The 22,904-nt window shown below is 51.0% G+C and overlaps 2 protein-coding genes across 2 annotated transcripts in view; one reads left to right on the forward strand and one right to left on the reverse strand.

Moving 5' to 3' along the window:
* The window catches only part of LOC139230641 (E3 ubiquitin-protein ligase TRIM39-like), a 75,509-nt gene that overhangs the window by 15,550 nt on the left and 37,055 nt on the right, over window positions 1-22,904 (forward strand). The window contains exons 6-9 of the mRNA XM_070862453.1: window positions 13,816-13,939; window positions 16,476-16,545; window positions 18,434-18,490; window positions 19,098-19,181. Of these exons, the coding sequence (XP_070718554.1) occupies window positions 13,816-13,939; window positions 16,476-16,545; window positions 18,434-18,490; window positions 19,098-19,181 (335 nt within the window). The remainder of the gene's footprint in view (window positions 1-13,815; window positions 13,940-16,475; window positions 16,546-18,433; window positions 18,491-19,097; window positions 19,182-22,904) is intronic.
* LOC139229675 (nuclear factor 7, ovary-like) lies at window positions 13,314-18,531 on the reverse strand. The gene is made up of 6 exons (XM_070861193.1): window positions 17,611-18,531; window positions 17,425-17,520; window positions 17,098-17,331; window positions 15,370-15,392; window positions 15,168-15,283; window positions 13,314-13,955 (listed from the first exon to the last, which is right to left on the reverse strand). Exons 1-6 carry the CDS (start codon window positions 18,019-18,021, stop codon window positions 13,405-13,407), a joined length of 1,431 nt encoding a protein of 476 aa, XP_070717294.1. The 5' UTR covers window positions 18,022-18,531; the 3' UTR covers window positions 13,314-13,404.

The raw sequence follows: 22,904 nt of genomic DNA on the forward strand, positions 1-22,904 counted from the left end.
CTATTTATCTGAATCCTGAGCCATAAGATGAGACTGTGTCTGTATGCCACTGTCTGCATAATAGTGTTGATATATGACAGTTTTGGCGCACGGGAAGGAAGACAAAGGCGAGAGCTCCATGTAAACACCTTTTTGTATATATCTTACGTTTATGCGGAAAAAGGGCACTTCACTAGATGCTGGGTGTGTTCACATATCCCTATACATTCCAAAGGGGGAATTCCTTTGCGCACCGTTCCACTGACCCTAACTGAGACTGTTAGATGGATTCAAAGAAACGATATTGGAACAGGTAGCTAACCGCACTGCTGAGGCTCTGGAGGGCATCACAGCTGAAATGGTAGCGATAAGGACCGTAGCATTACAAAACCGAATGGCCCTCGATTACCTGTTAGTTGAGAAAGGGGGAACGTGTGCCCTGATAGGATCTGAATGTTGCACTTACATTCCTGATAGTTCAGAAAACATAACCCACCTTGCCGATCACATAAGGAGGGAGGTGAAGAAGTTATCCACACCAGCAAAAGAACTTAGCAGGTTTGATTGGTTTCTGGGTGGATCTTGGAGATCCTATCTAATACATGGCGCAATTGTTCTCATCATAATAATTACCTGCTGTTTGATTGTTGGTTGCCTTAACCTCTGCTGTAAAGTAATGACAAGGTTAACAGACCCTCTTGTGGTCAAGGGTTCCCGGGTTATGATCCAACAAACTAGAGAACTACTCAACAATAATATGATTCTGGAAAGGGAGTGCGAACGGATGAATGCAATACTCCTAGAATGATTCTAAATGTTATCATAGAATGATAAAAGGAGGGATGTGGATATCTGAACGGAATATATGGAATTAAGGACAGTAAAGTAAACGGGATATATGAAAATGTATAAGCCATGGAAGAATAGCTGGGAGAATGTCAGATTGCAAATAGTGCAACATCAGCATAGCTAACAGTCTTTCTCAAGGTTTCAAGTCACTAAATCCTGCCAATAACATCTAATTGTAACATGAAAGAAATCTGCAGAATTGCAAGGTCTCAGTTAATAGTCACACCACTAGATTGAAACATTTAGAGGCAATGCTTGTGCTTTCATAAAAAACATCTCATATAGATTGACTAATGAGTGGCTGAGTTAGACTGTCAATCCATTTGTATTTTGTTATCTGATTTCAAAACTGTATAACTGTTAACGCTTTACGATGTAACTTCACCTATCCGTAGGGAGTGTGTACGCTCTATCCAGAGAGTATATCTTCTGTCTGATAGGTCTTACTGGCCGGTAATAAAGACTGCTTTGTTCAAAGCACAAGAGGTATTCGACTCAGTAATTTTACTGAACCAGATTGAGGTAAAAGAATCCAGGAATTAACAAAGGTTATATTATTTGAATGGGGAGAAATTACAACATGCTGCGGTGCAGAGGGACCTGGGGGGTCCTTCTCCATGAAACTCTTTTTGGGGAAAACAAAAACATTAAATCGTGGCCCCCCAATCTGGGGGACGCACCAAACATTTACAACGCCCATTTTTTGGATTTTTTTTTGTGTTTTTTTTAAAGTTTTTTTTTGGGCACTAAAATCATATTATTTTTTTCTCTAAGTACCCCCTATAAAAGGGGAGGGGGACACTAAAAAACACTGGCAATTAAAAACAAATTAAACTTTAAAGCATAAAATCAAATTCAAATTTGGTTGCCGGGCGTGATGATGCACTCCAGTCCCTCCGGTGCCCACCTCTCGCGGAAGGCCGCGAGCGTACCGGTGGACACCGCGTGCTCCATCTCCAAGGACACCCTGGCGCGGATGTACGCGTGGAAGAGAGGCAGGCAGTCAGGTTGAACGACCCCCTCGACCGCCCGCTGCCTGGACCGGCTGATGGCACCCTTGGCCGTGCCCAGGAGCAGTCCTACGAGGAGGCCCTCGGACCTACCCGCTCCCCTCCGCACAGGAGCGTGGGACTGAAGTGCAGCCAGAATTTCAGGAGCAGCCCCTTTAAATAACAAAACAGGGGCTGCAACCTCGTGCACTCAATAAAAACATGGAACACGGACTCTTCCAGACCGCAGAAATTGCAGGCGGCCTGGGAGCCCGTGAACCGTCTTAAAAATTTATTGCACGGGACTGCTCCGTGCACCACCCTCCAGGCCAAGTCCCCGATAAATAGTGGGAGGACCCCCGCGTAGAGTGCCCTCCATCGGCGACCCCCGCCTCCTCCGGACGGGAAGATGGTACGCCATGGCGTGTCCGGATGGCAGGCGAGGATGGCAAAGTTGAGAGTGTGCAGGAGCAGCCCGTACAGGAAACCCCTCCGCGCGGAACTGAAAGGTACGGAAGGGATTTCCCCGAGGCGGCTCAAGTTGTGAGGCGCCGGCCCCCGAGGGAGGTTCCGGGGTTTGGCGCCGATGAGGAATTCCGTCCGGACGGGAGTCAGTTCGGACGGGATCTCCCCACGTGCTTGAGCCTCCTCGATGCACCTAACGGAGTCGGGGCCCAGAGCTCTTTTTAGCGACTCGATGGCATCGGCCGCGCGGCGGACGTTGGCAGAATTTAGGCGCCGCGCCAGCGTGTCTGGCGCCATCCAGCCTGCTCCTCCGCCATCGAGCAGGTCCCTGACCCTGGTCACCTCACCAGCCACAGCCCTCTCGTCCGACCGCCACCCAAAACCTCGGTCGTGGATTCCCGAGCAGCGGCTCCTGCAGGACAGCCGCCACTCCAGCCGGTGGAGAGCTGCACTTGGTGGAGACTTTGTTCCAGACCCTGATGAGTTCCTTGTAAAAGACAGGCAGCTCCCGGAGGGCGGTCCTGACGCCCCCCACACTCACAAACAGGAGCTGCGTGTTGTAGTTGAGGCCGTGCTGCTGGCGGAAGAAATACATCGCCAGAGCACGCCACCTTGGAGGGGGCTCAACGTAAAGGTATCTCTGCAGGGTCTGAAGACGGAAAGTCGCGAGCTGGGCACTGACGCACACCAACGACAGACCGCCCTCCCTAAGCGGGAGACTCAAGACAGCGGCAGAGACCCAGTGCTTCCTGTTGTTCCAGAAGAAGTCCACCAGCTTCTTCTGTATCTTGGCGACAAACGCAGGGGGAGGGGTCAAAGTGACCAGCCGGTACCACAACATTGCGGCCACCAGCTGGTTTATGACTGGCGCTCGACCCCTGTAGGACAGCACTCGGAGCAGTCCTGTCCAACGCCCTAGGCGAGCGGCGACCTTGGCCTCCAGCTCCTGCCAGTTCGCCGGCCAGGCTTCCTCGTCGGGGCTAAGGAAGACTCCCAGATAGAGGAGATGGGTCGTGCTCCAGGCAAAAGGCCTGAGCTCCTCCGGCAGGGAGTCCACCCACCACTGACCCACCAGGAGTCCGAAACATTTTTCCCAGTTGATCCTGGCGGAGGACGCGGCCGAGTACATCTGGCACTCACGCATCCTCCGCAGGTCAGCGGGATCCTCTACCGCGAGGAGCACGTCATCGGCGTAAGCCGAGAGGACGACCTCCATGCCCGGCCCTTGCAGAGCCAGTCCCATCAACCTCGTCCGCAGGAGGCGCAGGAAAGGCTCCACGCAGACGGCATATAACTGGCCGGACATGGGGCATCCCTGGCGCACCCCTCTCCCAAAGCGAAGGGGCGCCGTCAAGGACCCGTTAACCTTAATCAGACACTCCGCGGCAGCGTAGAAAAGTCAGATCCCGGCGACGAAATGCGTCCCGAACCCGAAAGCGCGCAGAGTTCCGAGCAGATAGTCGTGATCCACCCTGTCGAACGCCTTCTCTTGATCGAGGGATAGGAAGGCGACCGACAGACCAGCCTCCTGGGAATAATGGATGAGGTCCCGGACCAGATGGATGTTATCGTGGATTGTCCGGCCCGGGACCGTGTAGGACTGGTCGGGGTGGATCATGTGGTCCAGCACGGCGCCAAGGCGAGCAGACATCGCCCTGGCGAAGATTTTGTAGTCCGTGCTGAGGAGGGAGACCGGGCGCCAGTTCTTAAGGAGGCGGAGATCGCCCTTCTTAGGCAGCAGGTCGATGACTGCCCTGCGCCAAGAGAGGGGCATCTCCCCGGTCGCCAGACTTTCCCCCAGGACCCGCGCGTAGTCGCCCCCCAGGACGTCCCAGAACGCCCTGTGGAACTCCACGGTCAGCCCATCCAGCCCCGGGGCTTTTCCCCTCGAGAGCCGGGCGAGGGCGCCGGTCAGCTCCACCAGGCTTAGCGGAGCTTACAGATTATCGGCGCCCTCCGGGCCGACCTTCGGCAGATCCACCCACAAAACTCTACGTGCTTCCTCGCTGGACAGCTCCGGAGAGAACAGAGCCCCGTAATATTCACGGGCCCTGTTGTTGACGCCCTCCGGATCCGAGACGAGAGAGCCGTCGGCGGCCAGCAGCGTCAAGAGCTGCTTACGGACATTCTGTCTTTTTTCCAGCGAGTAGAAGAAGGGGGAGCCGCGGTCCAGATCCCGCAGGAACCGGATCCGCGACCTCACGAACGCGCCTCGGGACCCGACAAGCTGCAGGTCCTTCAGCGCGGCCTTCCTCTAGATCTTCTCCCGCGTCCCCCACTGAGTCCCCGTCCTCCCCCGGGATGTCGCCGCCAGCTGCCGGCCCGTCGACCGCACGAGGTACGGCAAACGGCCTGGCCGCTCCTTCTGGCCCTGGCTCTGCCCCGATCCCACCCCCAGGATCATCGGCAGAGAAGTCCCCACTGGGCTCTTTTAAAAGTGGTGCTGGGTCGGGAAGCGACAGCGGAAGGGGGTCCTCCCCCACCCCAGGAGCCGGGGAACACGGAGAGACCTGGTCTAGGAAATTCTCCAGGTCCACCAAGTCCCTCAGCTCCAAAGTAGGGGGCGAGGGTTGTTGTTCTTCCCCTTCCCCGCCGCCACCCCCCGGCCCAGCGTGTAGAGTATCGTTAAAATTAATCATATTTTCAGTTTCTTCCGGGCCGAGCGACTCCCGGGGGAAGTTAGTTAATAGCTGGGCGGGCTCAGGTTCGGCCTTTTCGGCCCCGCCCGCCTCAGTCCCCGGGGCGCTCGACCCGGCGGCTACGCATTCCTCCGCTGGCCCCACGTCCCCCACGACAGGCAGATCTTTCACGCCATCCCCGGGAGGCAGAGGCTGGGCAGCCTCGACTGCCTCACCCTCCCCGGGGACAGATTCCTCCCGCCTACGGCGCAATTTGGGGGCGCCGGTGGGGGACGCGGGACATGCGGCGGACACCGACTCCTCCGCGGAGGGATGTTGTTCCCCCTCCGCCTCATTGGAGCGGTGCCTCCTTTTGTTCCTGGGGCGGAGCGGAGGCAGGGAGACCTCCATGTCTGCCGAGGCCTCCCGCTCCACTCCCCCCTTTTCCTTATCTTGCCCGCGCCCGAACCCCTCTGCGGTATTGGTAGAGTGCTTGGGCACGGGCTCAGGGCACCCCGCGCTCGCCGGTGACGGGGTTGGGATGAGCGTGATAAACAAATTGTCTGGCGCACCGAGGGGACCCGCCTCCAGATGTTTCGCCTTCTTCCGCGCCTTCCTTCCGATCGGACGCTCTCCCTCCCCCCCCCGCCGGAGGCCGTGAAAACAAAGGCCCCCCGACGATGCCCGCGCACCCACAGCTCCCGGCACGCGGATGCTACTAGGGGGAGGGGTGGTGGCGGCGCCAGTCTTGGCTGCCCTCGGTGGTTTGGCGACGGGGCAGTTCTTACGAACATGCCCCACCTCCCTACAGGCATGGCACCGCACGCCGTCCGACGTCCAGAAGACGCGGTAGGCAGTCCCCTCGTGCACTACATTAAAATTACCTTCCGTCGTCTCCTCCCGCGCCAGCTGGACAAAAAGCTGGCGGCGAAAGAAGACGTGGCGCAGGCTGTTCTCTCTGAGGCCGAGCGGTATGGGTTAATCCCCGACCTTACCTCCCCCAGTTGGTGTAGGTGAGGGAGGAGGAGCTCAGCGGGAACAAAGGGCGGGACGTTAGAAATGATGAACCTCTACGCGGTGGCCTCGAGAGGGTCCACCGGCAGGAACGTGCCACCCACCGTGAGCCCCTTTTCAAGGGCCAGGGACACCGCCCGCTCCGACCCCAGGAAGAACACAGCCTTCCCAGACATCTTGGAGGCTGCGACAATGGCCGAGGGGCCGACTACCCCAGCCATCGCCCGCACGCACTCCTCGATGCTCATTGTGGGGTGAGTGTAGCTCTTGACCCCGTGTTTTTTTGTAATCAATCTGAAAGGTGGCAGGGCAGCAGGAGGCGCAGGACGCGCCGTGGATGTCAACGCTGCCTGCGCATATGTCTTTGCTGACCCTGCCACCGGCGTGGATGGAGTCGCCATCACAGGGTCCCTTTAAGGGCCACACCCACCCCAAAGTCACAGGCCTTAGTGTTCTTTAATTGGCCTCATTGGTGTTTTGAGCAGAGGGAGTTCTTAATGGGGCACACCTCTCCCCTAAATAACGAATGGGGAGGGGCCTTGCTCCCTCTGCTCAGTTGTCTTAATTTAATTTTAAGGAGGAAAGGGGCTCTCAGAGAGAGAGGGGAGAGGCAGAGAGAGAGAGAAAGAGAGAGGGGGGTGTGAAAGAGGGAGTCTGCGAGGGCAGGTCTCCCCTCACAGCGATGGGTGGGTGTTTTTCTTGGGGTGCACTCCCCAGATGATGGAAAAAAAGCAAACACAGTCTTTGCGGATGGTCTTCGGGTGGGGGGAGAAGATGTCTTCACCTGGGGTAGCTAGAGCCACCCAGGCACACACTCCCAACGATGTTAAATAGTGTACTTAAATACTCTTCAGCCAGGTAGCTCCAGCTATCCCATGCTAGGTAATGGGGGAGGGTGTGTGGGGCCTAGCTGTAAGCAAGACCCCCACACACACTTCCACACACACACACCCCCCGCGATGTTCCGGCCCTCGAGTGGTCTTCTTTCCTCCCCCCACCAATACAACAAAGTCTTTTAGGGGAATGCACCAAAACACACCCACCTTTGGTTGTTGAAGTTTCTCCCTCCTTCCACACTGGATGGTGTTTTTTTCTTTCCGGTTGTTGTTCTTTTCCCTCTCTCTCCCCAACTTTCTGTAGCAGTAATAAAGTTGTTGAATTTGCAGCTCTCCTCCTCTCCCTCTAGATGGATTAGAATTGTAGAATGCCCCTTTCTCCTCTTCCTGGGCTGGTCTCAGGTCTCTCAAAGGCCTTCCAGACAGGAGCAAAAACAGGTAGCTCCTTCCCTCACTGCTCCAGGCTCCAACTGAATAGGCCACGCCTCCAAAGCTCCACCATTGGTCCTTGTGCATGAACTCCCAAAAAGTTCGTTTGCAGGTGCAGCAGGTAATCAGGAAGGCGAATGGAATGTTGGCCTTCATTGCGAGAGGGATGGAGTACAAAAGCAAGGAGGTCCTGCTGCAACTGTATAGGGTATTGCTGAGCCTGCACCTGGAGTACTGCGTGCAGTTTTGGTCACCTTACTTAAGGAAGGATATACTAGCTTTGGAGGGCGTACAGAGACGATTCACTAGGCTGATTCCGGAGATGAGGGGGTTACCTTATGATGATAGATTGAGTAGACTGGGTCTTTACTCGTTGGAGTTCAGAAGGATGAGGGGTGATCTTATAGAAACATTTAAAATAATGAAAGGGATAGACAAGATAGAGGCAGAGAGGTTGTTTCCACTGGTCAGGGAGTCTAGAACTAGGGGGAACAGCCTCAAAATACAGGGGAGCCAATTTAAAACCGAGTTGAGAAGGAATTTCTTCTCCCAGAGAAACATAGAAACATAGAAAATGAGGGTTGTGAATCTGTGGAATTCTCTGCCAAGGAAGCAGTTGAGGCTAGCTCATTGAATGTATTCAAGTCACAGATAGATAGATTTTTAACCAATAAGGGAATTAAGGGTTACGGGCAGCGGGCGGGTAAGTGGAGCTGAGTCCACGGCCAGATCAGCCATGATCTTGTTGAATGGCGGAGCAGGCTCGAGGGGCTCGATGGCCTACTCCTGTTCCGAATTCTTATGTTCTTATGTTCTTATTATGATTTGTGTCAGATACTGGAAGTGAACATCAGGGTTACACAGACACTGGGACTGTCACACCCACACACGGCAACTCATTCCCGGGAGGGAGCAATGTGGGAGCCGGTTAGTTCAGTGACAACAACAGAACCGCCCCGGAATAGACAAAACAATCGGTTTAAATCAGCTTCCAAATGTTCAGCAAATGCTGCATTTATTTCAGTTCTGATCGGTTATTTTGTGACTGTGTGAAGTTTCACTGAACTGACCCACAATATAATCCTCACCTTCAGAAATATCAGTCCGTCTTTTTGCTCCATCTGTTTCTGTGACTTTGAGAGCTCCTCCTGAATAGACTTTAAATTCTCTTGAATTTCCCAAAGGTTTTCCTCCATTGTTTCTACAATCTTCCCCTCTTGTTCCCTGAGATCTCGGATTAAACGCTGCTCTTTCTCAGTGACAATCTGGTGCATTTTAGTGAACTGGGATGTGATGCGGGTCTGCAGACTGCTCGACTGTTCCTACCAAATGAAATGTGAAACATAATTAATGTCCCGCGATAGAGGGAACAAAACTAACCGAGATCCCAGAAAATCAGCTCAGGGAGACCTTCCCCTAACTCCGGAAATCTGCTGTTTCTGTTTTAATTCCGTCTCTAGAGCCGCCCATTCCTTCTCTGTGAGAGAATCTAAGGAAGATTTCAGCCGCTCCTGGGATTGGGAGAAAATCACAGAATTAAAGTGTTAGATTGTCGGCCGTTAAACATTAAATATTTAAACCCAACCGGCAAGTTCCGAGCGCGAGCCTCTTTCAACCGGAATCATGGCCGCTAACCCCGCCTCCCAGCGGCGCTAATTGGTCAGTGGCGGCCTGTTAGGAGCTCTCGTGGAAGCGGGTTGGCCGGAGCGCCTGTCACTCAGAGTGAAGGAGGCGGGTTTCCGGGGCGGGGCACTGCTGCGGTAAGCGGATTGGTCGGAGTGCCTGTCACGCAGAGTGAGGGAGGCGGGTTTCCGGGGCGGGCCCGGGCCTCAGTCTCGGAGCACGGGCAGTGTGTTTGGGCCGAGCGCCAGTGACGCCGCGCTGGGCCCTTGTCTCGGAGAGTTGGAGCCGGTGGGAGCGGCTCACGGCGGCCGCCGCCTGCTTTTATACTCGGGGCGGGGTTTATTTCACACTTTGGATTATTCTTGTTATTATTCACTCGGGGGGGAGCCAGGGCGTCATGGCAACGGGTTTGGTGAGCGAGGTGGACAGTCGCCTCTTCCCCGGGAACCTGCTGAGCGGTGGCGGGGGTAAGGGGGTTGCGGAAGAGGGTGACTGGGGGGTGGGAGGGTCAGGAGGATGAGGGGGGGTCACCATGTCTCTATTGTCAGCACCTAGAATCATAGACACACAGCACAGGAGGGGGCCATTCGGCCCATTGTGCCTGTGCTGGCTCTTTGAAAGAGCTGTCCCATTAGTCTCACTCCCTGCTCTTTCCCCAGGGCCCTGTGAATGTCTCCTACTCAACTATTTATCCAAATCCCTTTTGCAAGTTATTATTGAATCTGCTTTCACCGCCCTTTCAGGCAGGGCAGTCCTGTCATTTAGCCCTTCCTGCTCCTCCAGTAACTTTTGTCATTTATCTTCAATGTGCACAGACCTATCTCATCATCATTACCACACTCATCACCACCCACCTCCCGACAGCCAGAATCTCCCTGCATCCCACCAACTGCATCTTTGTCCTAACCATGTTCTCTGGCTTCTGAACTGCTTCTTCCTCCATGACTTGTTCTTCTGTATTACGAGTTAGTGCTTGATCTAATTGAATGCTGGAACAGGCTCGAGGGTCTGAATGGCCGACTCCTGTTCCTATGTTCCTATATCTCTCTACATTGTGTCTTTACAAGCATTCTTCCTGCCGTCACTGTATTCTCTATTATCTTATGTCCTCAGTTTCCTCCAGCACTTATTTCTGTTTCTTGCTACCCCTGTACCTGTTGCAAAAATTCCTGTCACAGGTTCCCAGTGACTCGCCCTCAATATTGAGTACGAGCCCATCCACTTCACTAAACTCTGACTCAATTAGTCCAATACTATCCATTGGTCTTTACTAATTAGCTTTCCAATCGTTTCCTTTGATTAGTTCCCTTCCGCTCCTCTGAAAGACCCAGACATTTTCCTTCAGGTTTTGGGCAGCTGAGATCAGCGAGTTGCTCCACACTTTACTATTGACTCTCGAGCTCTTTCATGCTGCAAAGTCGAGCCTTGTTTAGTCTGTTTGAGCACTGCCAGCGGTCTGCTGTGCGTTAACATTTGTGTTTCTGTCTATTTCAGGAGAGTCCTCCAAAAATAACTGAACAACATTATACAGTAGCATATTGAAGAGCTGGTTTTATTTTCTATTTAATATTTCATATTTACATTATTAGTGAAGACAACCATCAGCCAAACATAGTGGAAGGCAGCCTGTCTCTGAACACAAAGGGCCCACTCAGTATAGTGTGGAGGCATGTAATGGACATTGTCAACCCTGGTACTGAGGGCCTTTCCTGTTTCTTACTTAACCAGTAAAACCCTCAATAAGGGGTACATCTTAAGAATACCAGATACAAGTACAAGAATGGAAATATTATCCATACCCAGTTCAAATACGAAAATAAATGAAATGGCAGCACGCAATGTGTGATTCATGATTAATAATGCAACAATCAAATAATAATAGACTATTTTAGAAGCAATCAGCCATTATAATTCATTCATTATCAAACCAAAACAGTGATTTAAATCATTAACCTGTTACAGTAGGTTCTTTCAATGTTTAAAAGTGGAGAATTAATGCACGAGAATATTCACAACTGATTAGGTCAAATGACTTTCAATTACCTCCTGACTCCCCAAAACCCGTTCTCCATATAAAAAGCACAAGTCAGGAGTGTGATGGAATACTCTCCACTTTCCTGGGTGAGTGCAATTCCAATTAAATTCAAGAAGATTGACACCATCCAGGACAAAGCAGCCCGCTTGATTGGCACCCACCCACCACCTTAAACATTCACTCTCTCCACCACCGTCGCACTGTGGCTGCAGTGTGTACCCTCTACACGTTGCACTGCAGCAACTCCCAAACCCATGAACTCTACCACCTGGAGGGACAAGGGCAGCAGGCACATGGGAACACCCTCAGCTACAAGTTCCCCTCCAAGTTATACACCATCCTCACTTGGAAATATATCGGCTGTTCCTTCATTGTCGCTGGGTCAAAATCCTGGAACTCCCTCCCTAACAGCACTGTGGGAGCACCTTCACCTCACAGACTGCAGCAGTTCAAAAAGGCGGCTCACCACCCCCTTCTCAAGGGCAATGAGGGATGGGCAATAAATGCTGGCCTTGCACCATCACATCCCAGGAATGAATGAACAAAATACAGAAGAGACTTTCAACATGGAATTTTTGCACTTCTCTGAAAAAAGATTAAGTAACGGCCTTGAAGGGAATGGAACATGGGGAAGGTTGAAAATATTTGTGAACAAAATGAAGTAAATCTGAAATATAATGGTTAAGTGATGTCAGGAATGTTCTTTTAAATCTGTAGATTTTAGAAAGAAGCAGAGACAGAACAAAATAAAAGAAACTTTGCGGGATTTCTGAGTGGCCTCCAGCGGGTGTTTGAAGAGCAGCGGGTGTCTGAAGAGCAGCTGGTTCGGCCGCTCAACGCGCCTTCACTCCGCCCATTTGTATCTCAGGATTGCAATCAGGGTCCTCTACGTCATGGGACCCCGGTTTGACGAGGTTTCCCCCCTGAAACAGGCGGGCGTTCCCGCTGCCCATCTCAGGACCCCACCCAAGGTGGCGATGGCTGAAGCACCAGCGTAAACTTTAGTGCCATTTCCAGGCGACTATCACTCCGGTTACACCAGGTGGGGGCTCTTAAAATTGGCCCCGTTAGTTCAGGATAGGAGCAGGAGGAGTCCATTCAGCCCCTGGAGCCTGTCCCGCCATTCAATGAGATCATGGCTGAGCTGTGCCCTAACTCCATATATCTGCCTTTGGCCCATATCCCTTAATACCTTTGGTTAACGAAAATCTATCAACCTCAGGTTTAAAATTAACAATTGATCCAGCATCAATTGCGGTATGCAGAAGAAAATTCCAAACTTCTCCCACTCTTTGTGTGTCGAAGTATTTTCTAACTTCACTCCTGAAAGGCCTGACTATAATTTTTAGACCATGTCCCGAGTGCTAGACTCCCCAAGCAGCGGAAATACTTGCTCTCAGTTCCCCTTAATATCTTGAAAACTTCGATCAAATCACGTCTGAAACTTCTAAATTCCAGGGATGGGTAAAATAAGGATCCAGAGCAAGGTGCAAATGAAAAAAAATGCGTTTAGTCCATGACTCTGGGACGTAATTATTCCCCAAATCGCTTAAAACAAATACACGCCGCTTCTATTGTGCAGTTTAATAACAGGCTTGGCAGCAGAGGTGTTGCTGATTGATCTCAAACACCGCCATGTAGCGCCACCTTCTGCCTGTGGAGCAACATTACAGGCAGGAAGGTCACCGGGTTCCTGCAGTTCACAGCTCATTCCACCCAGTGAGTTCCGCTCCACAATTCACCATCCATTTGTTTCTTCACCCCCCCCCCCCCGCTCTCTCCCCCTCCCCCTCCCCCTCCCCCCCGCCCCCCGGCTCTCTCCCCCTCCCCCTCCCCCACCGGCTCTCCCCCCCCCCCCCGCTCTCTCTCCCCACCCCCCCCGCTCTCTCTCCCCCCCCCCCCGCTCTCTCTTCCCCCATCCCGCTCTCTCTCCCCCTCCCCCTTCCCCTCCCCCCCCGGCTCTCTCCCCCCCCCCCGCTCTCTCTCCCCCCCCCCCCGCTCTCTCTCCCCCTCCCCCTCCCCCCCCGGCTCTCCCCCCCCCCCCCCGCTCTCTCTCCCCACCCCCCGCCGCTCTCTCCCCCCCCCGCCCCGCCGCTCTCTCCCCCCCCCCCCCGCCGCTCTCTCCCCCCCCCCCCGCCGCTCTCTCCCCCCCCCCACGCCGCTCTCTCCCCCCCCCCCCCCGCTGTGACTGAGACCGACGCCCATCAGTTTGCAGGAGGCAGGGTGAAATTATGGGATGGGCCTTCCACCGGTCCGCGAGAGGTGGGCGCCGGAGGGACTGGAGAGCATCATCACCCCCGGCAACCACATTTTAATTTGATTTTATATGTTTTAAAGTTTAATTTGTTTTTATTGCTGGGTTTTAGTGTCCCCCTCCCCTTTTATAGGGGGCACTTGTAAATTATATGGTTTTAATGCCCCCCAAAAAAATCACAAAAAAACCCCCAAAAAACAAAAAATAAATAAAGAGGGCAGTTAAAAGTGTCTGCAGTGTCCCCCAGATCGGGGGGCACTCGATCTAATGTTTATTTTGTCCCCCCGCCCAAAAGAGTTATGGGATGGGCCTGTTAGTGACCTTTAACCCCACAGATTGTTAGCGGGGCGGAGTTTATTCTGTGGAAGCTCCGTCCCGGACTGAAGAGGGGAAAGATTCTCTCAGTGAAAGTCTGGGTGAAAGTGTGGAGACGGGACATGTTGTCCGCATTGTAAAATGACACCTGTCCGCCCTCATAGTCCAGGTACACCCCGATCTTCCGGGGCTCCACACTCGGGGTGAGGTGGGTCAGTGAGGGGGAGGTGCCGGCAAAATAGTCACTTCCGCGACGCAGCCACACAATCCAGTATCCGGTCTCTGGGCTCGGGGAGATTGCCCCTTTCCTCCCGGCAGACTCTCGGGTCACTCCGATCTCCCACCAAGTCTTGTCCCCCACCTCCACCTCCCAGTAGTGTCTCCCTGATGTGAATCCCTCCGATCCCAGGACACAGGACCAGCGATCAAACCTCTCCGGGGTGTCAGGGAGCGGCTGCTGTTTGTCTCCGAGTCTCACACGGGTCCGGTCCTCAGACAGGATGAGCCGGGGATGGGCTGTGTTCGGATCCAGAGTCAGAGAGGCTGGAGCTGGGGGAAAGTTAAAGTAACACAGTCAGTGATTTAGTTTCTTGCTGTGATTTATTCAAACACTTTCCTGTTTAAAGAGCCCACTCGGGCTCTGGGTTGTGATCCTGGAATCTGCTGCCGCTCCAGGGTTTACGCCCCGGGGGTCGATTTCCGTCGATTTCGGGCCAGAATCAGCGCAGTCAGTGCCCAGAGATAAAGACCCGAAAACCACTGGAGACAGCGGGGGATGGAGAGAGAGAGTGGGCGGGGCGCGGAAGAGAGCGGGGAGGCGGGTGAGTGCGGTTTCAGCAGCTGTTTCCAAAGGCCACAAGGAAAGTAGTGTTGTGAATAAAATATTTCACAGGTAAGACAAAGTCCAGTATAAGGAATGCGATGGAAATAAACACACTGCAATTACATCTGAAGGAGAAACTTACATTTCTAATGTTCCTGACAAATGCCTCAAAGCACTTCCCACAATGTATTACTTCCCATACCCTCCGCATAAAGTATTTGGGAGTGATTTACGTCTCACAATCGCCCGGATTTACACCGTAAACGGAGCAGTAACGAGACAAAAACCACCCGCAGTGCTTCCCACCTGGTTCCCACCAAGGCCCGCCGGGAAATTATACCGCAGCCGCGAAATAGGAATCCAGCGCTCCCGCACTAAACATGGGGGAAGCCTCATTAGTTTATGCAAACCGGATCCCATAATGTACATGTAACCCCAATGCAATCTTGGTCTTCCATTGGACGGTGCGTGAGCTGTGCAAGTCCCACCCAGTGGAACAGTCTGTAGAATGGCCCAACCTGTGGTCCTTAAAGGGACCGCTGGAACCCTCACAGGGAATGATGCAAGGAGTTAGCTCCGTCCGGTGTCCTGGACAATATTTATCCATCAACCAACATCATGAAAACAGGTTATCTGGTCATTATCACGTTGCTCCCCCCGGATATATTTTCCCGCCATTCTCTGAGTTTGAGACTGTCGCTACTTTGTTGTAGACTCTGTGACTGTGTTAAACCTCTGGATGTTTATCTTCTCTCTGCGGTTTAGGATCTTGAATACTTCAGTAAGATCACCCCAAGCCCTCCCTTATCCAGTGCAAAGACTCCTGATTTCCAGACTAGACACAGACATCAGTGATCATTTAATCCGGGGTCTGGGAGCCGGTTTAGGCCCTTCTCATCTGGATTTAATGATCATGAAAAGAAATATAGGAGATTTACCGGGGTTAATGGCGTCTATCATTTCTCTCCACGCGGTGTACTGTAAAGGGCCGTTGAACTTTCCGATAGACAGGGCGCCATCTGCTACTGACAGCAAATGATTGTCCTCACTAAGCCTGTAAATATTACACAGTTAATGTTATAAATTGACCATAAACATTTCACCAAACGGTGCAGAGATTCTGTAAAGAGCATGTCCTACCTCCTCTTCTGACAAGCTTCCTCCTAAAATAAATAAAACACAAACAGTGAGGACAGTAAAAGACTTCAGGAGGACACAGACAGGCTGGTGAAATGAGCAGACACAGGACGGATACAATTTAACACAGAGAAGTGTGAAGTGAAGCATTTTGGAAGGAAGAATGAGGAGAGACATTGTAAACTAAATGGTACAATTTTAAATGAGGTGCAGGAACAGAGAGACCTGGGGATCACATTCACAAATCTTGGAGAAGTGAGTAAGAATTTTTTGACCAATGACTTGTGATGATCTGGAATGCACTGACTGACAGGGTGTAGGAAGCAGATTTAACAGTAATTGTCAAAAGTGAATTGGAAATAAACTTGAAAGGAAAAAAAAATGCAGGGCTATGGGGAAAGAGCAGGGGGAGTGGGACTATTGGGATATCTCTCAAAGAGACAGCACAGTCACAGTGGGCCTTTTGTGGTGTAGATTCTATGGTTGTAAGTAGTTGAACATTCTGATTTGTGTGTCAGATACTGTAACTCAATATTCATACATCCTCCAGGAACGGCATTAAAGATGGTGGAGATAGAAACAGATTTGGGCATTCTAGTGCATACATCCTTAAAGGTACATGAGCAGTGCCATGCAGGAATAGTTAGAGAAAATGTGGTATTGGAGTGTATCCATAGGACAATTGAGTATAAGACGAGGCATACTGTTTTGTCCTTGTACAAGACCTTAGTCAGGCCGTACTTGTAATACTATGTCCAGTTTTGGTCTCCTTACATGGTGGTTAATATTGAGGCTCTGGACTGGGTGCAGAAGTGGGTTACTGGACTAATTCCAAATCTAAGTTACCTTAGTTATCAAGATAGGTTAAATGAGTTGGGACTCTTTACCTTGGAGCAGTATAGACTTAAGGGGGATATGATTGAGGTTTATGATAATGAATGGAATCGACAGTGTTCCAGCTGACCGTTTATTTCAATGGGCTAGGCAGGACCAGGGGGACAAAGTTAAGTTCTATAAGGCTAGATCTAGGTTAGATGTCAGGAGGTGGTTCTTTACACAGAGAATAGTAGACCTCTGAAACAAGCTGCCCTCTCATGTGGTGGATGCAGACTCACTGAATTCCTTCGAGCAAACGCTGGATTTGTTTCTGGCTGCGGCGGAGATTAACTCGAACAGAAGGTAGGTATTACAGGGAGTTTAATGGCCAGAGTGATGATCTGGACTAGTTTCGATTGCCTCGATGGGTCAGAGAGGAATTTCGCAGATTTTTCCCCCTAATTGGCCCGGGTTTTTTTAATCTGTTTTTGCCTCTCCCAGAAGATCACATGGTTTCGGGGAGGGTGGACTGGATATGTTGTGATACACAAGGTATCGGAACCTGGGACAGGCCCAGATGGTCTTTACCTGTCCGTCATTGTTCATATGTTCGTATCAGTGCCTCTCACAGACACAGTGACTGTCAAACCCACAGTGACTGTCACACCCACAGTGCCACACACACCCACACACAACAACTTATTCCCGGGAGGTGGCAGGTATTCCCGGGAATGTGCGGACACAGTGGGAGCCGATTAGTTCAGTGACAACAACAGAACCGGCCGGGAATAGACAAAATAATCGGTTTAAATCAGTTTCGAATTTTTCAGCAAATGCTGCATTTATTTCAGTTGTCATCGGTTATTTTGTGACTGTGTGAAGTTTCACTGAACTGACCCACAATATAATCCTCACCTTCAGAAATATCAGTCCGTCTTTTTGCTCCATCTGTTTCTGTAACTTTGAGAGCTCCTCCTGAATAGAATTTAAATTCTCTTGAATTTCTCGAAGGTTTTTCTCCATTTTTTCTACAATCTTCCCCTCTTGTTCCCTGAGATCTCGGATTAAACGCTGCTCTTTCTCAGTGAGAATCTGGTGCATTTTAGTGAACTCGGATGTGATGCGGGTCTGCAGACTGCTCGACTGTTCCTACCAAATGAAATGTGAAACATAATTAATGTACCGCGATAGAGGGAACAAAACTAACCGAGATCCCAGAAAATCAGCTCAGGGAGACCTTACCCTAACTCCGGAAATCTGCTGTTTCTGTTTTAATTCCGTTTCTAGAGCCGCCGATTTCTTCTCTGTGAGAGAATCTAAGGAAGATTTCAGCCGATCCTGGGATTGGGAGAGAAAATCACAGAATTAAAGTGTTAGACCATGAAAATGTGATAAAATAATCAGGTGATCCAATCTGTTCCCTTTTACCTTGTAGATTCCAACAGCTTCTTTAATGGACATGAACTTATGCGATTTGTGTTCCCGCGCGACTGCACAAATCATACAGAGCAGTTTCTTGTCAGTTTCACAAAACAGCTTCAGTTCTTCGTGATGTTCCTCACAGTGAAGTTTACTTTCCTTCTCTTTCTGAGTTAGGTTTAATTTTCGAGCTTTCTCGGCCAGATTCGCTAAGGCCCGATTTATCCTGAGGTTTATTTCCGGAAACTCCTCTCTACATTCCGGGCAGGAGTTTGTCTCCTTCTTTTCCCAACACTGTGTGATACAGGAGCGGCAGAAGTTGTGCCCACACTCCAGTAAAACCGGATCGGTGAAGAAATCCAGACAAATGGGACAATTTAATTCCTCAGCAAAACTCTGGGCCCGCTGATTAGAAGCCATGATTGAGTTTCAGCACTTCCTGGTTCAATCCGCTTTCAGTTTCGATGTTGTTGCCTTGAATTCAGTTCAGCGATTTCCTGATGAATTCACTGCAATATTCGGGGAACTATTATTATACACTTGTGTATGTCCCGTCGACTTTTACACAGGGAGACAAAACCTAGAGCAGTTTGAAGGACTAACAGGGTTAGAGAGCCGAGGGGAATAATTGAGCCCTGTCCGGGAGGGTAACGGTCCCTGGGGTGTTGGCAGTGTGAGGAGGGAGAGAGAGGGAGGGAGGAGGCGGGGATGGGCGGGGATCCAGATTCCAGTGCACTTTGCTCCAGACCGAACTCACTGCCGACCACAAACCCTCTGGTGACACACGGTGTGAGATCGAGATTGATAAACTGAATTGTGTTAATGATTGCAGCCGCTCATCCGAAAGCACAAAGTGCCCTGAATGTCAGGAAGTGATATCCGGTGACAGGTACACAGAAGACCCCAGGACGTCCCAAAGCGCTTTAAAGTGCTCGAAGTACTTTTGAAGAAATGTCGGCACTGTTGTATTTGAACACTGCAAGTGCTGCCCTCCCAGTCCCTGAGACACTGTCTGATCGCAAGTCTTTCAGTGTTACACGGTGCACCGCTGCCACCTGCTGGCAGGATATCAGTGCTGCAGGAAAGATTTCCCTATTAAAATGGCCCGAGAAGTGGCGACTGTCTCTGAAGGTTCACAGGCACGATGGGCCGAATGGCCTCCTTCTGTGCTGTATCACACTCTGATTCTTATGTATTCTTATACTTGGATCTATCAAGTGTATTTCCAATTCGCTTTTGACAATTACTGTTAAATCTGCTTCCTCAACCCTGTCAGTCAGTGCATTCCAGATCATCACAAGCCATTGATAATAAAATCCCTACTCACTTCTCCAAGATTTGTGAAAGTCTTTTACTGTCCTCACTGTTTGTGTTTTATTTATTTCAGGAGGAAGCTTGTCGGAAGAGGAAGTAGGACATGCTCTTTACAGAATCTCTGCACAGTTTGGTGAAATGTTTATGGTCAATTTATAACATTAACTGTGTAATATTTACAGGCTTAGTGAGGACTATCCCGTGCTGTCAGTAGCAGATGGCGCCCTGTCTATCGGAAAGTTCAACGGCCCTTTACAGTACACAACGTAGAGAGACATGATAGATGCCATTAACCCCGGTAAATCTCCTATATTCCTTTTCATGATCATTAAATCCAGATGAGAAGGGCCTAAACCGGCTCCCAGACCCCGGATTAAATGATCACTGATGTCTGTGTCGAGTCTGGAAGTCAGGAGTCTTTGCACTGGATAAGGGAGGGCTTGATGTGAGCTTACTGAAGTATTCAAGATCCTAAACCGCAGAGAGAAGATAAACATCCAGAGGTTTAACACAGTCACAGAGTCTACAACAAAGTAGCGACAGTCTCAAACTCAGAGAATGACAGGAAAATATATCCGGGGGGGAGGAGGTAGGATGGTGGGGGTTGTGGGGCGAAGGGGCAAAGCCGAGGAGCAGCCAGCAGCGGGCAGGACAATTCATGCACCTCCCGGCCACAGAGAAACTGTTACACAGAGAATAAATAGAAAGAACGTGTTTTTATATCCGACCTTCACGACCTCAGGACGTCCCAAAGCTCTTTACAGACAATGAAGAGTTTTTAAAGTGTAGTCACTGTTGTAATGTAGGAAACGCCACAACCAGTTTATGCACAGCAAGCTCCCACAAGCAGCAACGTGATAATGACCAGATAACCTGTTTTCATGATGTTGGTTGATGGATAAATATTGTCCAGGACACCGGAGGGAACTAACTCCTTGCATCATTCCCTGTGAGGGTTCCAGCGGTCCCTTTAAGGACCACAGGTTGGGCCATTCTACAGACTGTTCCACTGGGTGGGACTTGCACAGCTCACGCACCGTCCAATGGAAGATCAAGATTGCACTGGGGTCCCATGTACATTCTGGGATCCGGTTTGTATAAACTAATGAGGCTTCCCCCATGTTTAGTGCGGGAGCGCTGGATTCCTATTTCGCGGCTGCGGTATAATTTCCCGGCGTGCCTTGGTGGGAACCAGGTGGGAAGCACTGCGGGTGGTTTTTGTCTCGTTACTGCTCCGTTTACGGTGTAAATCCGGGCGATTGTGAGACGTAAATCACTCCCAAATACTTTTTGCGGAGTGTATGTGAAGTAATACATTGTGGGAAGTGCTTTGAGGCATTTGTCAGGAACATTAGAAATGTAAGTTTCTCCTTCAGATGTAATTGCAGTGTGTTTATTTCCATCGCATTCCTTATACTGGACTCTGTCTTACCTGTGAAATATTTTATTTACAACACTACTTTCCTTGTGGCCTTTGGAAACAGCTGCTTAAACCCCAGTCTCCCCCCCACCATCTCTCTCTGCCCACCCCCACCCTGCTGTCTCCAGTGGTTTCCGAGTCTTTATCTCTGGGCACTGACTGCGCTGAGTCGGGCCCGAAATCGACCCCCGGGACGTAAAGCCTGGAGCGGCAGCAGATTCCAGGATCACAACCCAGAGCCCGAGTGGGCTCTTTAAACAGGAAAGTGTTTGAATAAATCACAGCAAGAAACTAAATCACTGACTGTGTTACTTTAACTTTCCCCCAGCTCCAGCCTCTCTGACTCTGGATCCGAACACAGCCCATCCCCGGCTCATCCTGTCTGAGGGCCGGACCCGTGTGAGACTCGGAGACAGACTACAGCCGCTCCCTGACACCCCGGAGAGGTTTGATCGCTGGTCCTGTGTCCTGGGATCGGAGGGATACACATCAGGGAGACACTACTGGGAGGTGGAGGTGGGGGACAAGACTGAGTGGCGTCTGGGAGTGACCCGAGAGTGTGCCGGGAGGAAAGGGGCAATCACCCCGAGCCCAGAGACCGGATACTGGATTGTGGGGCTGTATCGCGGAAGTGACTATTTTGCCCGCACCTCCCCCTCACAGACCCCCCTCACCCCGAGTGTGAAGCCCCGGAAGATCGGGGTGTACCTGGACTATGAGGGCGGACAGGTGTCATTTTACAATGCGGACAACATGTCCCATCTCCACACTTTCACCCACACTTTCACTGAGAGAATCTTTCCCTTCTTCTACCCGGGACAGAATGACGGGAAAAACTCCGCCCCGCTGACAATCTGTGGGGTTAAAGGTCACTAACAGGCCCATCCCATAATTTCACCCTGTCTCCTGCAAACTGATGGGCATCTGTCACAGCGGGGGGCGGGGAGAGAGAGAGCAGCGGGGAGGGGGAGGAGAGAAGAAACAAAGGGATGGTGAATTGTGGAGGGGAACTCACTGGGTGGAATGAGCTGTGAACTGCAGGAACCCGGTGACCTTCCTGCCTGTAATGTTGCTCCACAGGCAGAAGGTGGCGCTACATGGCGGTGTTTGAGATCAATCAGCAACACCTCTGCTGCCAAGCCTATTATTAAACTGCACAATAGAAGCGGCGTTTATTTGTTTTAAGCGGTTTGGGGAATAATTACGTCCCAGAATCATGGACTAAACGTTTTTTTTCATTTGCACCTTGCTCTGGATCCTTATTTGACCCATCCCTGGAATTTAGAAGTTACAGACGTGATTTGATCGAAGTTTTCAAGAGATTAAGGGGAACTGAGAGCAAGTATTTCCGCTGCTTGGGGAGTCTAGCACTCGGGACATGATCTAAAAATTATAGCCAGGCCTTTCAGGAGTGAAGTTAGAAAATACTTCGACACACAAAGTGTCATGCATTCAACCAGCATTGTAACCCATGTATAAACTGACCAAAGTTGTACACTGTGAGAACACTGACCACTAGGTGGGAGACACTCCTAACCTGGACCTTCAGGTATAAAAGGGGAAGCTCCACCCACCTTCATCACTTGAGTGCTAAGGAATAAAGGACAGGTCACAGACTGAGCTTCTCTCAAGCATGGACCTCGTGTGTATTTATACTGTGTAGTAAGGACGTATCAATGGCGACAAGAAACTGGGATTTAAACCGCGCGAGCATGGCCACTAGCAGAACAGACGAGAGGTACTGTGTTAAGGAATGGTTGGGACCGAGATTCAACATTGTTAAAGAAGCACACAGTTCTCCAGGCAGACAAGGACAGTCAGGCATGCCCCAACATGTAGTTGAACCCAGAGGGGGAGTTCGACAGAGACAATGGCAAGCTGAACAGCGATTTACGCCATTGCAAGTGACAATGGGGCCATCAACACCTGTTAATGGTGCAATAACAGGGGCAGTCAGGGACGATCGACTGGCAAGGGACCTTTTGTTTCAAACCGCAACTCATGCTGGAGGCGTGGAGGCACACACTCAGCCGGATTTTGCAGAGATGAGCAAAATACCTGCAGAAATTGCAGAAATGGACACAGGGGGAAATCGCTGGAAGCTGAAGTTCAGCGAGTTCATGTGGAGCACGTATACAGTTCATACACCAGGACGCCACCGATAATGATGAAAGTGCTCCTCAATTGCATCCCAGTATCAATGGAGTTAGACATGGGTGCCAGTCAGTCCCTGATGGGTATCAGACAGTTCGAAAAGTTGTGGGCATCCAAGGCCAGGAGGCCAAAATTATCGCCGATTGACGCACAGCTACGGACTTACACAAAGCAGATCATTCCGGTGCTAGGCAGCGCCACGATAGTCGTGACCCACAAAGATTTGGAGAACAGGTTGCCACTCTGGATTGTCCCAGGGGACGGTCCCGCACTACTGGGGAGGAGTTGGCTTGCTGTCATGAACTGGAAATGGGGCGATGTCAATGCAATTTCCTCTGTGGAGTGAGTATCATGCTCACAGGTCCTGGACAAATTTGACTCATTATTTCAACCCAGCATTGGCACTTTCATGGGG

This window comes from Pristiophorus japonicus, chromosome 19 (genome assembly GCF_044704955.1).
Source record: "Pristiophorus japonicus isolate sPriJap1 chromosome 19, sPriJap1.hap1, whole genome shotgun sequence".
Taxonomy (NCBI): domain Eukaryota; kingdom Metazoa; phylum Chordata; class Chondrichthyes; family Pristiophoridae; genus Pristiophorus; species Pristiophorus japonicus.